The 22,691-nt window shown below is 36.6% G+C and overlaps 1 protein-coding gene across 2 annotated transcripts in view; it reads right to left on the bottom strand.

The window, feature by feature from the left end:
• Sol1 overlaps positions 1-22,691 on the bottom strand; it is a 718,219-nt gene that overhangs the window by 49,710 nt on the left and 645,818 nt on the right. For both annotated transcript variants that reach the window (XM_076539295.1, XM_076539296.1), the window contains exon 10: positions 20,457-20,647. In XM_076539295.1, coding sequence (XP_076395410.1) covers positions 20,457-20,647 — 191 coding nt within the window. The remainder of the gene's footprint in view (positions 1-20,456; positions 20,648-22,691) is intronic.

Genomic DNA, 22,691 nt, shown 5'->3' with positions numbered 1-22,691 from the left:
TTCTATTAATTTTAACAATTATGTTCCTGTATTATTTGCTTGTCATTATGTTATTTATATAATTTTTCGTAATATATAACCTTAAATTATAGACAATAAAATACTTCCTCATCAATGTCACAAGATTATAATTTTATTTGTTAAAATTTCAATTTTATATCAATTTTAACAACAACATCTATTGTCTAATTCTTCTTTTCAAAACATAACCTTAAAGTATAAACAAAACACTTCCACAACAATGGTCCACCGTCGTATAAGCAATTTTATTGCAACTAAAAACTATTTTTCGTTCAACGTATAAAGGAACGCTAACTGAATTTCGAACAAAAATTCCATCAAAAAAAGATTATTTGACGGTGTTTGAAAAGCTATGATAAACGTATCAACTTTTTTCACCCTTTTAATTTAACAGCATAAAGGTATTCCATGTAAAAGGATAAAATGCTTTTCAGGAGACGATTCGACCTCGCATAAACTGTTTTTACACGCCCTACAAAAGCTGGTTTTTCGATAAATTCAGGTGCATTCTACCTTTTTATATGCAGTTTTCGATTCACGTTTTGGAACTTAAATTTCGCGTTTTTTTGCGTTTTGCGGAGATTTACTTGACTGTGAAATATTGAAGGAACTCTTACAAACGAATATTCCTTCAACTCTTTATTGCAAACAAGGTTTAAAAATTTTTCGTTTCATGTAGAATTTTCTTTGAGAGAAATTTTACTTTTGATAATTTATTTAATTAGAGGGGTGTAGAATGATTCTAGAATTTGGTTCAAGCTTCTATAATTATTATTTTATTATATCAAGTTTGATAATATATAAATTTTCAGATTTTTATGTTGTTGAATTTTCTATATTTTTAGGTTGGTCATTTTGAAAATTTGTAAATTACAAAATTTACTATTTATTTATTTAACTATTGTAGGAAATTTTAAAAGGAAATAAAAATGTTGCGGAAAAACGAAAAATGTAACGAATTATGTTATTGTATATTATATATATAATTAACTCAAATACAACTATGTATGTATATATGGCACGGTACGCTCACCGGCACGGCTTACTCTCGTCTAACGTTCTCCCCGAAATTCCAATCGGACTTACTCGCTATTTCTCTCTCTCTCTCTCTCTCTCTCTCTCTCTCTCTCTCTCTCTCTCTCTCTCTCTCTCTCTCTCTTACACTATTTACTTACAGGTGCGTAGAAGAACTATTCTACTCCTCAAGCTTCTTAAATTATTATTTTATTGCATCAAGTTTGATAATATATAAGTTTTTAGATTTTTATGTGTTGAATTTTCTATATTTTTAGGTTAGTCATTTTGTAAGCTTGTAAATTAAAAAATTTATAACAAAAGAATGTAATAAAGGAAGGTTTCTAAAGGCTTCTAAAATTAGTCACTCTACAATCAACAAGTAGCAGCCATTTTGTTCCTCCACCGCCATTTTTTTTACAGTAATAAAGGAAGGCTTCTAAAACTAGTGATTTAACAACTAACAAGTAGCCGTCATTTTGTCCCTCCACCGCCATTTTCTTTACAGCAATAAAAGACTTCAAAAGAACGTCTAAAGATAGTCACTCAACAACAGTCTTGCCGCCATTTTGTTCCTCCACCGCCATTTTCCTTACAGCAATAAATGAAAGCTTCTAAAACTAGTCACTCAACAACCAACAAGTAGCAGCCATTTTGTCCCTCCACCGCCATTTTCTTTGCCATAATAAAGGAGTTCAAAAGAACGTCCAAAAATAGTCACTCAACAACTAACACTCTTGCCGCCATTTTGTTCCTCCGCCGCCATTTTCCTTACAGCAGCGCTCATCTACCTCCTCAAACTTCAAATATTCTCAAACATTTATGAACATAAACAAAACCTACAGTATAATACCTAAGTAAAATACCTTCAAAATTATCTAAAAATAAATATAAATATCTAAATACAGAAAATAAGCGTTGCCTCACAAAAACCCAGCAGTCCAAAACCGCCAGCGTTGTTCACCGTTTCCCGGTTTGTATTTTTTCAGAACAGTTTACGGCACAATCGGAAGTCTGTTGATCGTTTCCGGGTGTCGGTATCGAGATTTGTACAGGGCCATGGCTGCACTATTTGCAGGTGGAACGGTCCAATAAAATGGTACGTTTAGTATCCGGCCGCGTCGATAAAACCAGCCTGGGACGATCTGTGGCGTCAATTTTTTAAGATCAGAAAATTCCTTTCAGCCACGAGAATATCGGGTTCTATCCCCGAATCCATAGTCGCGGAAGAACGTCAACTTTTCGTAGAAGCACAACGCTATCGAGACGACGAACAATGACATCTCCCTCTTGCCTTTGAAATATTTATCGTAACCGCCCCTCCCTGAAAAGCATCACGTGCCATTTTTACGTTATTGCATCGTTCCTGTGAACGCGTCCCTTTTCTTGCTTCCTTTTGACATTCCCGACTTTTGGACGGGATATTTCACGGTAGCTTGTGAAATCTGCAGACAAAAGGTGTCCCTGTGTCACCCGACGATTATTTGTGTTCCTCGCGTGGAAGCTGCTGGGTTATTGGAGATCGAAATATGTTACACAAGTGCACCTCTTTATTGTGAAATATGGATCTGTTCTTATGTAATGTCTGCGAGTCTTTTTGTCAAAGGAGATGCTCAACAAGGAATTTATGGTTGCGAGACGGTGTTACGTTTTCAATCCTTGTGCGATCTAGACATTTTAACAGGGTTTGTATTTTATATGTTCTTCGTTGTATTGATATGGGTATTTGTTGGTGGTGTATTATATAACAGAGAAAATATTTATGACAAAGGGGAGTATGATGTATTTGGATATTTTTAGTTAGGTGTGCTCTCATGTGAAGATTATAATGTACCATGTGTTATATGTAGATTATTATCCATATGTGTTCATATGTAGATTATTATCCATATGTGTTCATATGTAGATTATTAGGTACTTCATTCTTCTCTGTATGGATGTGGGTATTTGTTGGTGGTGTATTATATAACAGAGAAAATATTTATGACAGAGGGAAGTGTGATGTATTTGGATATTTTTAGTTAGGTGTGGTCTCATGTGTAGATTATAATGTGCCATGTGTTATATGTAGATTATTATCCATATGTGTTCATATGTAGATTATTAGGTACTTCATTCTTCTCTGTATTGATGTGGGTATTTGTTGGTGGTGTATTATATAACAGAGGAAATATTTATGACAAAGGGAACTGTGATGTATTTGGATATTTTTAGTTAGGTGTGCTCTCATGTGTAGATTACAATGTACCATGTGTTATATGTAGATTATTATACATATGTGTTCATATGTAGATTACTATGTACTTTATCATGTATCATGTTGGATTTATTAATTATATTTGAACATATTTCTAAAGTCCTATACACCTAAATAATTTTTAAAATATATTATCATATTGCAATAAGGTCTATTATATTTTCAGAGTTAGATGTATACCTAAATCCTTTAATTAAGCTAACCTTCATATCTAGCCTTCTAGCTAGCCTTCATAATTACAGTGTTCATATTCAACATCAGTCAGTAACTTGATTAATATTATTTACCAGCTAATAATTAAACAAATCAAAGTTCTTAAAAAATAAAAAATATTTAATTATGTAACACAGAATATTAAAATGATAAAAAATGAATTACCACAAGAATTCAGTAATTACAACATGCAAACGCACCAATAACACCGCTAACGTTAAGACTACAATTCCCGAGGCAGGCTCCGGAGTGACAACATTTTTACACAAAACAACAGGGCGTTGATGGCCAAGTCAAACAGGGTGGCTGTGAAAACAGCAATTTGCATAATCGCCGAAATTAGCGAGACTCGTGCACGGTGTACTTGACGACCGAGGGTTTTTCGTGTCTTGGAATCGGTGAGTACTAACGCTTTTACGTGAAATTGACAAGTTTTTATTGTACTTGTATTTTCGAATTTGTATCTCTAAAAAATTGCACGCGTTATATTCTCTACGCCCCGTATTTCCACGCGTTAAATCTCCACGCGGCGTAATTTCATGCGTTATATTTCCTACGCCCAGTATTTCCACGCGTTGAATCTCCACGCGGCGTAATTTCACGCGTTGAATCTCCACGCGGCGTAATTCCACGCGTTGAATCTCCACGCGGCGTAATTCCACGCGTTATATTCCCTACGCCCGGTATTTCCACGCGGCGTAATTTCACGCGTTAGATCCCCTACGCCCCGTATTTCCACGCGTTGAATCTCCACGCGGCGTAATTTCACGCGTCGAATCTCCACGCGGCGTAATTTCACGCGTTAGATTCCCCTACGCCCCGTATTTCCACGCGTTGAATCTCCACGCGACGTAATTCCACGCGTTATATTCCCCACGCCCCCTACTTCCACGCGTCATATCCCCTACGCCCCGTATTTCCACGCGTTGGATCTCCACGCGATCTAATTCCACGCGTCATATTCCCTACGCCCAGTATTTCCACGCGTTGTATCTCCACGCGATGTAATTCCACGCGTCATATTCCCTACGCCCAGTATTTCCACGCGTTGTATCTCCACGCGTTATATTCCCTACGCCCCGTATTTCCACACGTTGGATCTCCACGCAGCGTAATTCCACGCGTTATATTCCCTACGCCCCCTATTTCCACGCATTGTAATTCCACGCGTTATATTCTCTACTCCCCCCATTTCTACGCGTCCGTGTTTCTCCTTAATAACTCAAAAACGAAGCTTCAAATCACATTTTTGCAAAGGAAAATTTTATTCAGAATCGCGTCAGCTACCTCCCATTTCAGGGACACTAATTATGAAACACCCTGTATATTTATACATACACGTATACATAAGTATACATTTATACAGGCACACTAGTTATGAAACACCCTGTACCTTCATGAAGTTTACAAGATTATTAGTTCTGATAGCAATTGAAATTGATGGTACAGAAGAAGAAAAGAAAGCTTGCAATAAATGTATTTTGTCGAGCAAAAATAATCGCTGAATATCTAGTTTCTTAACGTTTCTTTCACTAGGGAAATAAGAAAGGATCTGTCGTTCGAGTTGTTGAATCGGAAAGGGAACCCGCATCTCCTGTCTACCGGAAGAGAGCTTTAATCAATTAAGCTGTTCAACCATCCGGTAAAATCCTTTCTTACCGAATTGCCGTGATCGAATTGATTGTCACTTGCGTGGTACTTTTTTGTCATTCGGATTGCGCTCGGGAAATCACGTTATTACTTTGTCCTATTCGATCAAATGTATATATTTGCAAATTTATAACACACATTTGTAAGTTATTATATTTTCAATTTGTCTAATTTGCAAATTTTTAAGTTCATTTCTAAATTTTTTAATTTTGTCACATTTCTAAATTTTTTAATTTGTCACATTTATAAATTTTTTAAATCTGTCACATTTCTATATTTTTAAATTACCGATTTGTAAAAATTTACAAGCACTACAATCATTGAATTAGTATTGCAAATTTTCAAATTTGTCAATTTGTCAATTTTGGAATTTCAAATCTCCTCAATCACTCTTCCATACTTTCCTCTGTAACAACTATTAAAACTCCTCTATAACAAACTAAAACTTCCCTAAATTCATCCCTAAAATTACACCCACCCATTATAACCCGTAGCCATAATTGTTTAAACAGTACCGTTCAACCATTCGGCAATTTAGCGAATTCCGAGTAACGAACTAGCGGTTATCGTTGATTACAATTGCAAAGTCGGAAGGCACACAACGAAAGTGGCGAAAGCGGAAAAAGGAAGGAAGGAAGGAGAGGTGCAAGTCTCAGGAACACACACTGCCAAAGCGACTACCGAATCTTTTGTGATGTAGATCACGGCACGATTTTACGACAGTTATACTCCTCGAAAGTGTGATAAACAGCCCGCAGCTACCCGCACGGATGCAACGGAACCTGAGACGGCCGAAGGATGCGCCATCTACGGCCGAAAACCAGGGGGGTTGGCCAACATAAATTGCCAGCTGGTATATACTTGAACGTTCTTCAACCGCCTGGTATTATAAAAGTTCTAGCGAAACTTTATCAATTTAACGGATTCGCCACGTGTATCAGGGAAAAACTGGTTCTTCGTTGACCATTACTCTTTGATGTGCACAGACGATGGCAAATTTGAACTTTGGGAAAATCGGGGAGGCAATTGAGAGCTGAACGACATTTTCTGTATTCAAGAAGTAAAAAGAAATAAATTTAAGTAAAATTTAAAAAACTGAAAGTAAGACTGACTAGGAAGAAATGTATTTATGAACTAAGAGCTGAAGGACATTTTCTGTATTCAAGAAGTAAAAAAAAATAAACTCAACTGAAACTTAAAAAACTGAAAGTAAGACTGACTAGGAAGAAATGTATTTATGAACTAAGAGCTGAAGGACATTTTCTGTATTCAAGAAGTAAAAAAAAATAAACTTAACTGAAACTTAAAAAACTGAAAGTAAGACTGACTAGGAAGAAATGTATTTATGAACTAAGAGTTGAAGGACATTTTCTGTATTCAAGAAGTAAAAAAAAATAAACTCAACTGAAACTTAAAAAACTGAAAGTAAGACTGACTAGGAAGAAATGTATTTATGAACTAAGAGTTGAAGGACATTTTCTGTATTCAAGAAGTATAAAAAACTAAACTTAACTAAAACTTAAAAAAGTAAAACTAAAACTGTCTAAGAAGAAATGTACTTATGATCTAAGAGCTAAACGCCATCTTCTGTATTCAAGAAGTAAATGAAAACTAAACTTAACTAAAACTTAAAAAATTAAAAGTAATATTGACTAGGAAGAAATATACTTATGACCTAAGAGCTAAACGCCATCTTCTGTATTCAAGAAGTAAATGAAAACTAAACTTAACTAAAACTTAAAAAATTAAAAGTAAGATTGACTAGGAAGAAATGTACTTATGACCTAAGAGCTAAACGCCATTTTCTGTATTCAAGAAGTAAATGAAAACTAAACTTAACTAAAACTTAAAAAATTAAAAGTAAGATTGACTAGGAAGAAATGTACTTATGACCTAAGAGCTAAACGCCATCTTCTGTATTCAAGAAGTAAATGAAAACTAAACTTAACTAAAACTTAAAAAACTAAAAGTAAGATTGACTAGGAAGAAATGTACTTATGACCTAAGAGCTAAACGCCATTTTCTGTATTCAAGAAGTAAAAAAAACTAAACTTAACTAAAACTTGAAAAAGTAAAACTAAGACTGATTAGTAAGAAATGCACCTATGACCTAAGAGCTAAACGCCATCTTCTGTATTTAAGAAGTAAAAAAAACTAAAACTAAAACTAAGACCAACTAGGAAGAAATGCACCTATGACCTAAGAGCTAAACGCCATCTTCTGTATTTAAGAAGTAAAAAAAACTAAAACTAAAACTAAGACCAACTAGGAAGAAATGCACCTATGACCTAAGAGCTAAACGCCATCTTCTGTAAACCTTAAACTAACTAAAAAGAAATGTATCTATCTCCCACGAGGCGTTGAGAACCCAGATGTAAACTTAACAACCCAAACACATCCACAAATAAATAAATAAATAAATAAATCTATCACACCTATGTCCTAACAGAAATACATCAATAAATCTGTACAATCAACAAATAAATCAATATCACATAAATCTACACATGTAACCTAAAAGCGAAAGTGACCATTCGTTCTTCCGACTTTGATCTTTATAAACGATGACATAAATACGCGTCCCATACTGAGGTGTGCATCCACGTAAAATACTCAAAACTTGCACGTCGTATCCGCGGTAACGTTTTAATGTAACCTGACGTATTTCGCTTCCAAACTTCACCGCAGTTCCGATGTAATATTTCCGGTATACTTGGCGAAGTTGATGCATCTCTATGCACATGTTTATGTATATAGAAGCATCTTCGCCAGATGCTTCTAATATTTGGTTGGAGTAAAGTAGCTTTTTCTATTCGTAATGCGTTTTTGCGTTTGGGCGCCATTTTTGTTTTGGTTCTTTTGGGTTATGTAGGTTTTGATGGAAGATATTTTGATATTTTGAGGGAAGATTTATCTTGATAAGTTATTTGGTATTGAGTAGTTAATATTTGATTGTAGAATGTGTTTGTGTATATGTAGGTTTTAGTAGGTTATGTATACTTTTTGATACTGGGTGCAAATCACTTTTGGACGTCACTATCTGAGGGTTTGAAGCTATTATGATGGGTGCGCACGCAGCCTTTATAGTCGGTGCGCACGCAGCATTTATAGTCGGTGCGCGCGCAGCTTTTATACTCGGTGCGCGCGTAGTTATTATGATCAGTCCGCGCGCAGCCTTTATGGTCGGTGCGCGCGCAGTATTGGGTCCAATGGCATTAAACATACGATAATAGCTGCGAATTGACTTGTCAAACTCGTGACATATTTTAGAAAATTCTTCTCTGCATATTTCTTTTGATTGGTTTAAATGTTTCACTAATCAGTCCAGTATGACTTGCACTAATATATGTGCCACTACATGTATCAATCTTAATATATATATTATTAATATATGTATCAATGTTAACATTGTTGGCAGAAGATAAGTGATCATCTGCTTCCCTCGACATTAAATAATACTTTCATAACAGAATCCCCTAAATACCACATTATCCCTCATAACACAATACCTCAATCATCCCTTATGTTTCACTAATTACTGCAGTTTGACTTGGACTAACAAATGTATGTATACACATATCAATGTTAATATGTTAATAATAAATGTATCAATATTTACAATGTTGACAGAAGTGCTCTTCTCGACATCAAATAATCCTTTCATAACAGAATCCCCTAAAATCCCCTCAATACCTCAATCATCCCTATATTCAGACCCAGCCCATTTCTTCCTATGTTCCAAAAGACTAAAAGTTGTCCATAGATCGGAAACGTAGCAAGAAGCATCCGTGTTAATTTTAAGAGGCAAGTTTGCCATGTTAGCTCCGACGGTTGTGTAAGTGGTGTATTGTTCGTGCAAGTTCTGTGAAGTAGACGAAGCTCCTATTATCGCGCAATTGAAACGCGAACAAACGGATTTCGTGCCATTCACAAGGACAGAAAAGAGAATCCGCGGTGCCGAAGTTCTTCGGGCAGAGTCAACCGGGGCCGAACGAAGCACGGCTAACGATAAAAAGTTTCGCTTTAATTGCTATGGTAGGATATCCTCTCAGGAAACTTCAAAGCTGGATATCGTCTGTGAAAAAGCCGTACGCGCTCGACCCGTTCATAACCGAGCTATTTCGAGGTATTTCCAAGATAGCGCGCACGTTCGTCCTTCAAATCAAAAGCCATTAAGTTTCTCTGCGAGTAGTCGAACTTTTTTTGGGGTGGAGTTTCTACTTGACAAACTGGTTCTACGATATTATCGAGCGGGGAGATTTCGGTTTATTTCTGGGATTTTCACGTTCAGATTTTTGGGATATAGTGGAGGGTAGTTTTGAAAAAAAAATGGAGGTGTTTCTTTGGAACATAATAGTCGCAGTAATGGTTTGGATCACAATATTATTAGGATAAATACATTTGAATTTCCACGCGTCGAATCTTAGCTCATCGAATTTCTACGCTCTGAATTCCTACGTATCGAATTTCCACGCGTCGAATTACTATGGATTGAATTACCATGCGCTGAGACTACCACGCATCGAATTACTATGGATCGAATTACCATGCGCTGAGACTATCACGCGTCAAATTACTATGGATCGAATTACCATGCGCTGAGACTACCACGCGTCGAATTACCACGCGTGGAATTACTACGCGTGGAATTACCACGCGTGGAATTACTACGCGTCAAATTACCACGCGTGGAATTACTACGCGTCGAATTACCACGCGTCGAATTACCACGCGTCAAATTTCTATGGATCGAATTACCGAGCGCTGAGACAGCCACGCATCGAATTACCACGCGTCGAATTACTATGGATCGAATTACCACGCGTCGAATTACTATGGATCGAATTACCACGCGCTGAGACAGCCATGCATCGAATTACCACGCGTCGAATTACTATGGATCGAATTACCATGCGCTGAAACTACCACGCGTCGAATTACCACGCGTGGAATTACTACGCGTGGAATTACCACGCGTGGAATTACAACGCGTTAAATTACCACGCGTGGAATTACTGTGCGTCGAATTACCACGCGTGGAATTACTACGCGTCGAATTACCACGCGTGGAATTACTACGCGTCGAATTACCACGCGTGGAATTACTATGCGTGGAATTACCACGCGTGGAACTACTACGCGTGGAATTACCACGCGTGGAATTACTACGCGTCGAATTACCACGCGTGGAATTACTATGCGTCGAATTACCACGCGTGGAATTACTACGCGTCGAATTACCACGCATCGAATTAGCACCCATCAAATTACCACGCATCGAATTACCAAGCATCGAATTACCACGCATCGAATTACCACGCATCAAATTTCTATGGATCGAATTACCAAGCGCTGAGACAGGCACGCATCGAATTACCACGCGTCGAGTTACTATGGATCGAATTACCACGCATCGAATTACCACGCGTCGAATTACCACGCGTCAAATTTCTATGGATCGAATTATCAAGCGCTGAGACAGCCACGCATCGAATTACCACGCGTCGAGTTACTATGGATCGAATTACCACGCATCGAATTACCACGCGTCGAATTACCACGCGTCAAATTTCTATGGATCGAATTATCAAGCGCTGAGACAGCCACGCATCGAATTACCACACATCGAATTACTATGGATCGAATTATCAAGCGCTGAGACAGCCACGCATCGAATTACCACGTATCGAATTACTATGGATCGAATTACCATGCGCTGAGACAGCCACGCATCGAATTACCACTCGTCAAATTACTATGCATCAAGGATCAAAACTATGGAGTGTATATAGTTCTGAAAAAAATGGGAGTGTTTCCTTGGAATACAATAATCACAATAATGGTTTGGATCACAGGACTATTAGGATAAGATGATACACCTAGATTTTTAATTTAAACCTAAATCTCTAATACTCCCCCAAGTCTAACATATTCCTATGTCCATAACTCACTAAAAAATTACTCAAAATCAACTGGTGGAAGACCTTCTTCCTCCGGTTCCACATTTTCTGGAATCCTAAATTTGCCCTTAATCCAATGACAAAACACTATCGATTGTTTCGATATGATTTGCTTAGTGGGTCTAACCAAGCGCATATAAACGTATATTTCCCCAGTCCGATTTTTCCTCATGAACGTCGCAAAATGTAACGGCAGCATTTATCGTTCGTAGCCAGTTCGCATAAAAGGACCAGCAGCGTCTTGCAGCGACGTTCACTGAAACCGCTTCCGAACGCAAATCGCGTCGTATAACCCCGTGACGGGGTCAGAGTCGCAGAAGTCGTGGCGCGATTCCCTGTTCTCGTCAACGGGAAACTCCATTTCACCTATCTGATCGACGATATATTCCGCATTCCTGTCGACGCGGACGTCGTCGTGTCGGGACAGGAATGACTCATTTTCAAAGGGGCGAAACGAGGGGACGGGCAAAGTCGGTATGCCGGCTTCACACCCGTTGAATCCCTGAGCAGGGACGACCTCCAGGACAACGACGACGTCGGCGACGGACGTCGGACGAAATCGACGCGAAACTTTTGCACTTCGGTTAGATACGCTCGATAGCGACATGTTCTTCACGACTTTCAGCTTCTAGGGAAAAAGTAACGATTTACGATCCTGCGGATGCTGGAAACATTGTCGATACATGTATCGATCCATTGTGCGATGAGAAAATGGGAAATAGTTTGCAGACTTTATTGGGTTTTGAAAATTCGAGTGATAAGGGACATATTTACTCTTCATATTGGGTGCTTTGTAGTTTCTACAAATTTTGAAATGCACTTTTATATATTCGTTTAGTTATATTTTATTTTTGATATAAAGTGGCGTCAGTAATTTTTGAGGGCGGTGTAAGAGATTTTTTTTATGAAGCAGCTTTTTGTATACTTGTATATCATTCCTACATTGAATATATTGAAGAAAATATTAAGTAAGCGAAGATGGAAATGTAATATGGCGTGCAGAGTAGGAGAAGCGTACTGCGCATGCGTCAGAATATGGCGCGCAGTTTGAATGACCAGAACTGAAGAATAGTCGTGTTCATAATTCTTTTTCTTTGAGAATAATTGAATTAATTATATACTAACCTCCTTGTTACCTATTGTTATTATTACAAGTATTATTCGTACAATTATTGTCAATATTAATATTATTATTGTCAGTTAAAAATAAAATAACAAAAAATTGCTTAACCTAATATAACCTTGTAATGTTTTGCTTCAGGAAAGTGAGGTTAGAGATACACATAACCTAAAATTATGCAACTAGTGAACAAGCATAAATCAATGTAACAATAATTAAATAACTAACAAGTGTAAACAACAGTGACTAACAAATAAATAACAGATATTTTACAAAATGTGTTTGCACAAATATTTGTCAACTAAATAACAAAAATGATAACTAAAGAAAAAGAAATTACATGTTGTGTTATTCAAGGAAATTAAAGTATGCTTTCTGTAACAAGAATTCTACCGAGCTCACTTACTCTTAATTTACGTCAAACTTTTCTTCGCACAGGGGGAAGGAACATTTTATCTTCTTAACAAGCAATGGAACTTTTATTTAGAATTTCTTATCTGGGACATGACGACATTTCTCAACGAATTAACGTCGGAAATTTGCAGACTATTCTCAAACTTCATTTTAGATGTACGCCCTTCTTTTCTTATGTTTTGAATGTTATCTTTGCTAAGTTGTATCGAAAGGAGTGTCTGCGGACTGGGGTGCTTTCTGCTGCTGGGATGGAGAGGAAAAGTTCGTGTTTCTGGATTTTGTGGAGTTGGGGATTTGTTATTTTGATGATTTGGGGATTTAGGGATTTGGGAATTTGGGAATTTGGGAATTTGGGGATTTTGGGGATTCAGGGATTTGGGGATTGGAGGATTTCTGAATTTGGAGATTTGGGGATTGTAAGATTTGTGGATTTTCAGATTTCTAGATTTGTGGATTGATGGATTTGTGCATTGGTGGATTGGTAGATTTGTGGATTGGTGGATTGGTGGATTGATGGATTGGTGGATTGGTGGATTGGTAGATTTGTGGATTGGTGGATTGGTGGATTGATGGATTGGTGGATTGGTGGATTGATGGATTGGTGGATTGGTGGATTGGTGCATTGGTGGATTGGTGAATTGGTAGATTGGTGGATTGGTGGATTGGTGGATTGGTGGATTGGTGGATTGGTGGATTGGTGGATTGGTGGATTGGTGGATTGGTGGATTGGTGGTTTGATGGATTGGTAGATTGGTGGATGCGTGGATTGGTGGATTGGTGGTTTGGTGGATTGATGGATTGATGAATTGGTAGATTTGTGGATTGGTGGATTGGTGGTTTGGTGGATTGATGGATTTGTGGATTTGTGGATTTGTGGATTTGTGGATTTGTGGATTTGTGGATTTGTGGATTTGTGGATTTGTGGATTTGTGGATTTGTGGATTTGTGGATTTGTGGATTTCTAGATTTGTGGATTTCTAGATTTGTGGATTTCTAAATTTGTAGATTTGTGGATTCGTGGATTTATGGATTTGTAGATTTGTGGATTGTGGATCTGGAGCTTCGGGAATGTAAGGATATACAGATTTGGGGATTTGGGCATTTAGGAACTTAGGGATTCAAGAATTTATGAATTTCCAAATTTTTACATTTCAGTTTTTCTAAATTTCTGAATACACCCCAAAAATATCAACTAAACAATGAAACTTCTATTAAGTAAAAAATGAAAAACCACCTGTGTCTAGCCTCACAGACCCACCAATCCACTAGTACCTCAAAGTACAGACTCATCCACATCCCAATAAGTTCCGATTTCCCAGAAGCCTCCCGCGTTACAAAAATTCCATCGCTACATCGATAACCCGTTCCATCATCATTACCCATCACATATCTGTACATTGTTCCCAGAATTCCTCTGAGTTCGCTCATTCCGAGGCAATCCGATCTCTTTCATCCTAGCCGTTTCTTTCATCCCACTCTTCACACTCCCTTCCCTCGTCTAGTAAATTCCGATATTGTCAGTAGCATAAATCGGTTCGATGCGGGCTGAGTAAAGATACACGATACGCATCATTGGGAATAAGTTATTGGCATAGGACGTGTTCGAGACGTAACATCGGAACATGACGTACGATCTTCTATACGCGTGCAGCGTCTGCCTGGTACAGAGTCCGGCCCTTTCTACGGTGCGCCTATGTCCCGTCAAAATTTCAATTTCCGTTGAGCATTCTATCGTGATAGCAATGTGTCTCTCTTCGTGCGGCCGTTTATCATCCGCAGCCGAGCTTCAGATTGCACGGCGCACGCCGGAATGCCCGGGCTGCAGAACAAATGGATCGCGAAGTGTGTTTGTCTTTCGCCCGGTGAAAGATTCACCGTCGCACGTTTCGCGAAACTTGAAATTCCTTCTTTCTGCCCGTGTGAATACTGTTGGGGGTGGCTGAAGATATTGAGGGACCTGGCTCCTATTAACGCTAGATTCACGGAACACGTCGAACGGGTCTATTTTATACGAGGAAAGTTATTAGAAAATTTTTATGAAGGTGTCAAGCTAAAGAATGTAGGCACGTTTTACCGCAATTTATGTGAGGTTCTATATACATATACATGTAATTGTATATACATATATAGTTATATAGTTGCGTACAGGGTGTAGCATAATTAGAGTAGGTTACTGAATGGGGTGATTCTGAATAAAATTTCCTTTTGCAGAAATTGGATATGAAGCTTCGTTTTTGAGTTATTAAGGAAAAACACGGACCAATCAGTGCACGAGGGCGTGCGCAGGCGCAGTGGCAGCGGCTGCGCGCGCATGACTCTCCCGCTGTCGCTCTCGCGCTTGCGCACGCCCTCGCGCTCTGATTGGTCCGTGTTTTTCCTTAATAACTCAAAAACGAAGCTTCGAATCACATTTTTGCAAAGGGAAAACTTGTTCAGAATCACGTTAGCTACCTGCCATTTCAAGGAGGTTTGGAAATGTAGAAATTTTAGCTTATGAAAATTTGGAAGAGTAGAAATTTGAAAATTGTGATATTTGGAAGTGTAGAAATTTGTGCTATTGAAAATTTGAAAGAGTAGAAATGTGAGAATTGTGATATTTGGAAGTGTAGGAATTTGTGCTATTGAAAATTTGAAAATTTGGACATTCAGAAAAGTAGAAATTTACTTACTAGAACCTTCAAAGCTTGAATATTTATAAAAGTAGAAATTTGCCTATTAGAAATTTGAAAATTGAAATAACCAAAAACATAAAAAACCTATTACAACCTTGAGAACTTGAATATGTGTTAAAAAACTCTTCCTCTAAAACACCCTTAAAAACATCTTAATTAAAAATTATTCCTATATGAATACTCCACGCGTAAAATCAATACGAGAACAACAGCACATTATGACGGAATTTCTTTTAAGTAACAGATATTAAATTTTCATCATGAATTTCGTCAAACAAAAACACATGTTTTTGCCTGCATCATGGAATTTTTCACAGCAGTTCACAATTTGATATTAATTAAAAAGTGGAGTCGAATGAATATAAAATCAATATTTGTTATTGAACAATTCCATTTTATTAGGGCATTTCATTTCAATAAAAGATATTAAATCTTCGTAATGAATTGGGTTAAATAAAAACAGATTTTTTATTTAAAAAAATAATCCTGTTTCGTGGAACTTTAAAAGCAGTTCGCAAACGTAGAAATTAATTAAATAACTACTGCATTTTTTATTGTTAAAATTGATACAGAATTGTATTTTTAAGAATTGACAAAGAATTGTATTTTTAAAATTAAAATTTTTTGTAGATTCTCAATTTTATTTCAGAAAAATGTATTAAATCTTCATATAATGAATTTGGTTGAATAAAATTTTGTCTTGCTTCGTGAAGCCTTTAAAGTTTACCAAGCAAAGTTCTGTTAAATTCAAAGTCCCGTATGAATATTATATTTTTATTGTTCTTTATAAGGAAATTCTATTTTATAAGGATAGTTTGTTTTTGGTGCAAAAGAAATTAACGTACACAATCGAATTTAAAAGGAAAGTAGAAATTGTTGGGATTAAGATACCGGTTGCAAGTTTAGTCCGTTGCGAACATTCTGCTCGAATGCGGAAACATTTTGATACCAAAAGTTTCTTCCTGTTTGGAAGAGGGGATTCGAAGATTACTGTGTTTAGGTCGAGGAACTGAGAGCCGGAGGATAAACGGAAATGGAGATACAAGAGATATGTTGGTAGAGTGAGGAGTTTGTCGAAGAATTTTTAGGTGGAAATTTGGGAGTTTTGCTATTGACGGATTTGAACATTCAGAAGTTCTGAAGTTTGTGAAGTTAGACATGTACAAAGATGGAAATCTAAATATGTATGGAAATAGACATGTACAAATCTAGAAATCTAGAAATTTACAAATTTGCAAATCTACAAATCTAAGAATCCAGTCCTCTAGAAATCTAGAAATTTAAAAATTCAAAACTCTAAAAATTTAAATCTCTAAAGATCCAAACCCTTTAAAATTTAAAAATCTAAAAATCTACGAATCTAAAACTCTACAAATTCTACAATCCAACAATCCCCAAATTTGAAAATTTGTCAAAACAAAATTCTCAAATTCCGAAATTCAAAAATAGTTGAATACAAAATTCATACCCCTAAATATAAGAATCCCTTTTAAATTTCTCCACTATAAATTTCGCACCCCAAAAAACTTCCCTTCCCCAAGAAGAAAATAAAATTCAAAGCGAAATTTTCAAGCGAATGAGCTCTTAAGGATATTATTGCGGTACAGCACAGAAAAACGCGAAGTTGAAAAATAGTCTGCACAAGAAACAGGTGTGAAAGAAGGTGACATAAAAATGGAGAAAAATGAGAGGGAAGGTGACAGAAATGAATAACGAGAAAACATGGCAAGAAGTGGCCAGAGGATTATGTTACATAAGAAAGCACGAAAGTGTAAAACGAAACAAGACAGAAATTAAAGAACGATAAAAGAAGAAAAAGATGAAGTGAAAACAGAAAGGATAATGAAATCGAAGACGAAAGGACAAGAGAAAAACGGACGAGAAAAAGTTTGGAAAGTAAACAGGGAAAAGAAATAGAAAGCGACGAAAATAGAAAGAACAAACAGGAAGAAAATATCGAATCGCCGAGTTCCGTTTCTAAAAAGTATTATGAAATTCTTCTTTCTGATATACACAGTTCGTCGTAAAAATATCGGTACTCCTTAAATAAAAGGAAAAGAATTAGTTACTTTGTCAAAATTAATTTTTTTATTCAAAATAGATTCGCATCAATATGGGATTCACCACTGGGATTCACACAACGTTAACATAGATTTTTTTATGTCGTTTTGCGGAATCGTTTCAAACCTTGTCACAGCTGCTTGGACTTGTGTAACAGTGTCATAAAACTATTATGCATTGAATTCTTAAGCGTTGATTTTCTACGTGTCGAATTGCCACGTGTCGAATTACCACGCATCGAATTACCACGCATCGAATCTTAGCGCATCGAATTCCCACGCTCCGAATTCCTACGTATCGAATTTCCACGCGTCGAATTACTATGGATCTAATTACCACGCGCTGAGACTACCACGCATCGAATTACCATGCGCTGAGACAGCCACGCATCGAATTACCATGCGCTGAGACAGCCACGTATCGAATTACCACACGTCGAATTACTATAGATCTAATTACCACGCGCTGAGACTACCACGCATCGAATTACCATGCGCTGAGGCAGCCACGCATCGAATTACCATGCGCTGAGACAGCCACGTATCGAATTACCACGCGTCGAATTACTATGGATCGAATTACCATGCGCTGAGACTACCACGCATCGAATTACTATGGATCGAATTACCATACGCTGAGACTACCACGCGTCGAATTACCACGCGTGGAATTACTACGCATGGAATTACCACGCGTGGAATTACCACGCGTGGAATTACTATGCGTCGAATTATCACGCACTGAGACTACCACGCATCGAATTACTATGGATCGAATTACCATACGCTGAGAGTACCACGCGTCGAATTACCACGCGTGGAATTACTACGCGTGGAATTACCACGCGTCGAATTACTACTCGTGGAATTACCACGCGTGGAATTACTACGCGTCGAATTATCACGCGTGGAATTACTACGCGTGGAATTACTACGCGTCGAACTACCACGCGTGGAATTATTATGCGTGGAATTACCACGCGTGGAATTACTACGCGTCGAATTATCACGCGTGGAATTATTACGCGTGGAATTATAACGCGTCGAATTACCATGCGTTGAATTACTACGCATCGAATTACCACGCGTTGAACTACCACTCGTTGAACTACCATACGTCAAACTACCACATTTTGTGACACAGTGACAAAAGGTTCGTTTTGTTCATTACACGTTATAAGTTTACAATCCATTGCTCGATTCCAATAATGATTGTTGTATTTTTTTGGGGAGCTATACTATTTTCAAATAACATGTTTTAATAATACATGGCGCTAGTTTTCCATAAATTTGAAAAGTTATGTTACTTTTGCAAACACACTGTGTAATCTGCCGTTATGAAACGCTCGTATGTACAGATAAAAAGTTTAATTTCGGAGATTGCAAAAAAGGCGGTTAGTAAAAATTATGCGACGAGGGAAAATACGAATTACAGAATTGCCGCGTTAATTACGCAACGATCATTAAAATATTCATATATTCTGGTACATCATTTGCAGCATCTTTTCGTTCCTCTATACAAACCCCGTAACTTGTATAATTACGCGCAATCGTACGCGGAAACTCATTATTGAACGAACTCTGTTACACAAAATGAAAACATTAAATTTCGCAATTTTCTAGCTGAGTGTAAATCGTAATTGCGCAACTCGATTAAAATTTCTGATAGGGACAGCAATCGGAACGTGAAACGATTTCACTAAAATTATTCCTTCGAATATTTCCGGTATGGTTAGATAAATTTCAAATCTTTGGTTTCGTAGTGGTAGAAGTCTGAAGCAGTGAAATGAAGTACAATTATTATTATCGTTATTATTTCTTATGGAATTATTACGAGAAACTGCTGTATTAAATATAGAGTGCAGATGAAACATTTGTTGTGAAATTTTGTTATGTAATAGTTTGAATGAAATGGTTTGATGGCTTTCGTTTGATAATTTCATGATCCGTCATATTTAAACTGACGGTGGCTGTCGTAATACAATTAATTTGATAATTATACAATTAATAAAAACCTTGAATATAAGGAAATGTAGAATTGTAGATTCCTAAGTTTAATTAAAGAAGACATTAAATATAAGAGGAAAATGTAATGACTCTATTTTCGTTCGATAATTCGATCGTCCGCCATGTTTGTTCGAGCTGGCGGTAGCTGACGTGAGCACAATTGACTCGATAATCATAAAATTAATGAAGACGTTGAATATAAGGAAAAGTAGAGTTATAATAATTGTAAGAACTGTACAAATTGCAAGTTTAACAAAGAAGATGTTGAATATAATGGCTAATGAATTGATTTATATTTTCATTCGATAGTTCGAACGTCCGCCATGTTTGTTCAAGATGGCGGTAGCTGACGTAAGCGCAATTGACTCGGTAATCATAAAATTAATGAAGACGTTGAATATAACGAAAAGTAGAGTTATAAGAATTGTAAGAATTGTACGAATAGCAAGTTTAACAAATAAGATGTTGAATATAATGGCTAATGAAATGATTTATATTTTCGTTCGATAATTCGAACGTCCGCCATGTTTGTTCGAGCTGGCGGTAGCTGACGTAAGCACAATTGACTCGATCATCATAAAATTAACAAACTAACGTTAGCTATAAGAAAAAGTGGAATTTTGTAAAATTAACAAACTAACACTAGCTATAAGAAAGAGTGGAATTTTGTAAAATTAACAAACTAACACTAGCTATAAGAAAGAGTGGAATTTTGTTAAATTAATAAACTAACGCTAGCTGTAAGAAAAATGGGAATTTTGTAAAATTAACAAACTAATGCTAGCTGTAAGAAAAAGTGGAATTTTGTTAAATTAACAAACTAACGCTATCTATAAGAAAAAGTGAAATTCTATAAAATTAACAAACTAACAATCTATAAGAAAAAACAGAATCCTATAAAATTAACAAAGAAAGCACCAAATATAATAGAAAACGAAATGATTCCATTTCCGTCGAATTCGATCGACCATCTTGTCTAACTCCCCATTCGCCATAAAGATAATTGACTCGATAATCGTAAGATTACTAAAGAAGACGTTGAATACAAGAGAAAGAGGATCTACTCACTTTCCGTGAAAGAGTACACCGCCTTGAAACCTCTGGAGTGGCGAGACGACGTGATGCCGTGAAATTCCAAGGAAAGCCGTGGTCCGTTACTCATGATAGGCCGTGACGGCTTCTCGCCGCAGAAAGAATCTATTTTCTCCTTTTTCCTGTCTATGTGCACGTACGCCACTAACGAGTCCACGCCTTCGCACCTGGAATTATGAAAAAAAAGAAAGAAAGAAAAAATGAACTTCAGAAGTGCCAACGACGTTCTTGTCGCATTTCGCTTCGCCGTACACGAGGGTGGCACGCGAGAAAATTCTTTTAAACGTAAAGTAACTCGAGCTGCTTCCGTCCGCGAAATATTCCACTTTTTGCTTCAGTTAATACGGAACCACGTGGATTCATTGGTTGTTTTAATAATAACAATTTTTATTCTTTGATATATTCTGCTCGGATGAATTTACTCGGGAAATTATTTCACTTCCTGGGAGTTCGGAGGAAAATGCGGAATTTTTTCTGAGAAGGCTACAAATATACGGCGTATTTATTGAAAAAAAATTGCGTGAACTTTTGAGAGTTAAAGTTATAAATATTTGTTCGACGAAATTGAAGAAAATTAATATTGTGCTTGTTAGAAAATTTGGAAACTTTTATAATTGACGGCTGACTCATCTTTAATTTCCTGATTAATAAAATAAATAATTAATTTTATATTATTTTCATATCATACTAATTCCATTCAAACAATTGAAATTGCAATAAATTAATTTTACTAAAATATTTAATTTAAAATATTTAATTTCTCCACAAAGTTCGAGATTCAAATTAGATTCAGCGCTATTGTATCAGAGATACAAAGTCGTATCCGATACGCTGAATCCGAGTGTATCGAATCGGTAATGGGTTTTAGTACTTGCGGGAACAGCTTTCCCAAAATTAGGAACATGTACAACTAACCTAAACTGCACACAAGTTCGAATAGTGGTTTGCGAAAAACACCTGAAAGCCACAGTATTGCTTTATTTCCTTTTGGGAATTTGTGGGACTCTGACATCTTGGAATTCTAAGATTATGGAATTTTTAAATTTTAAAGCAAATATATTCATTTACGAATTACCATTTAACCTATACTTTCATCAAACACAAGCTGAAACAATTTATTTATATATTACAATAAATAAAGTAAAATTAATAATAATATAAGAAATTTAACTTCAGTATTTCATATTAAGAATATTTGTCTTGATACTTTATTGAAAAAATTCGAAAAGAATACTAAAACAAAAATTTTCACACAAATAGATTTGAATTTTCCCGCCCGGAGCTTCAAAATGGCCGAAGACTCAAAATGGCCGAAGACTTACGCATCACTTGAAGCTTACTAAAGCATTACTTTAAGAAATAATACACTAAAACTGCTACACTATAATACATTAACTGTTGTACTTAAACAGTCATAAGATTTTATAACACAAAATAATAAAAAAAGAACAACGTTCGTAAAAGCTGTACTTAACAGAAGTTAACTATAGGCGAAGATTTAAAGTCATAACAGCTGAAGTTATTTTCCATTAGAAACTTTATTTCTCAGTTTCTCCGTATCATATAAAGTTGGCAAGTTCTTCGAAACGAGCGTATCGGCTTTAATTGATAAAGTTCGATCTTCGTTTTCGCGTTTCGAATACGACCGGTGCGTGCCGTGAACTTCCGATTTCCGAGAGAAATGCCGCCATCCCGTCAGAACAAGTGTAAACAGGAGCAATATTTTAAAGTACTCCGGCAGAGTTCTGTGTACAAATTGCTTTTCGATACGTTGCCGAAACAGAACGTTGCCGTTGTTCGATCGATCTTTTTCATATGCATTCGCAATGCCGAGTACCGTTCGGTGCCACTCGTATATTGCCGTAGATGGACGAGCTATCGCCGAACATGGAGGTCGCTTTAAGGCAGACTACTACCAAAATTTATACTTAGATTTATATTACGACTGCTTTTATGTTTCGGTTGAGGGATATTTACTTTTATTATGTTATATGGCCTGAGAAGCGCTGAGAATTTACGCTTGTGAACTCGACAATTCTGAATTTAGATACATGACAAGTTGACAAATTTAGATTTCTAAACCATAACATAGGGTATTTTTAATCATTTCATTGTTAGACTTAGTGTTCTTAATAATTTTATTGTTAGGTTAGGTTAGGGCACAACATAAGGTATTTTTAATCATTTCGTTGTTAGGTTAGGTTAAATTAG

The sequence above is a fragment of the Megachile rotundata genome, chromosome 13 (assembly GCF_050947335.1).
Source record: "Megachile rotundata isolate GNS110a chromosome 13, iyMegRotu1, whole genome shotgun sequence".
In the NCBI taxonomy this organism is placed as follows: Eukaryota; Metazoa; Arthropoda; class Insecta; order Hymenoptera; family Megachilidae; genus Megachile; species Megachile rotundata.
Note: the sequence above shows the minus strand (reverse complement) of the source record. Positions and strands in the feature narration are given on the sequence as shown.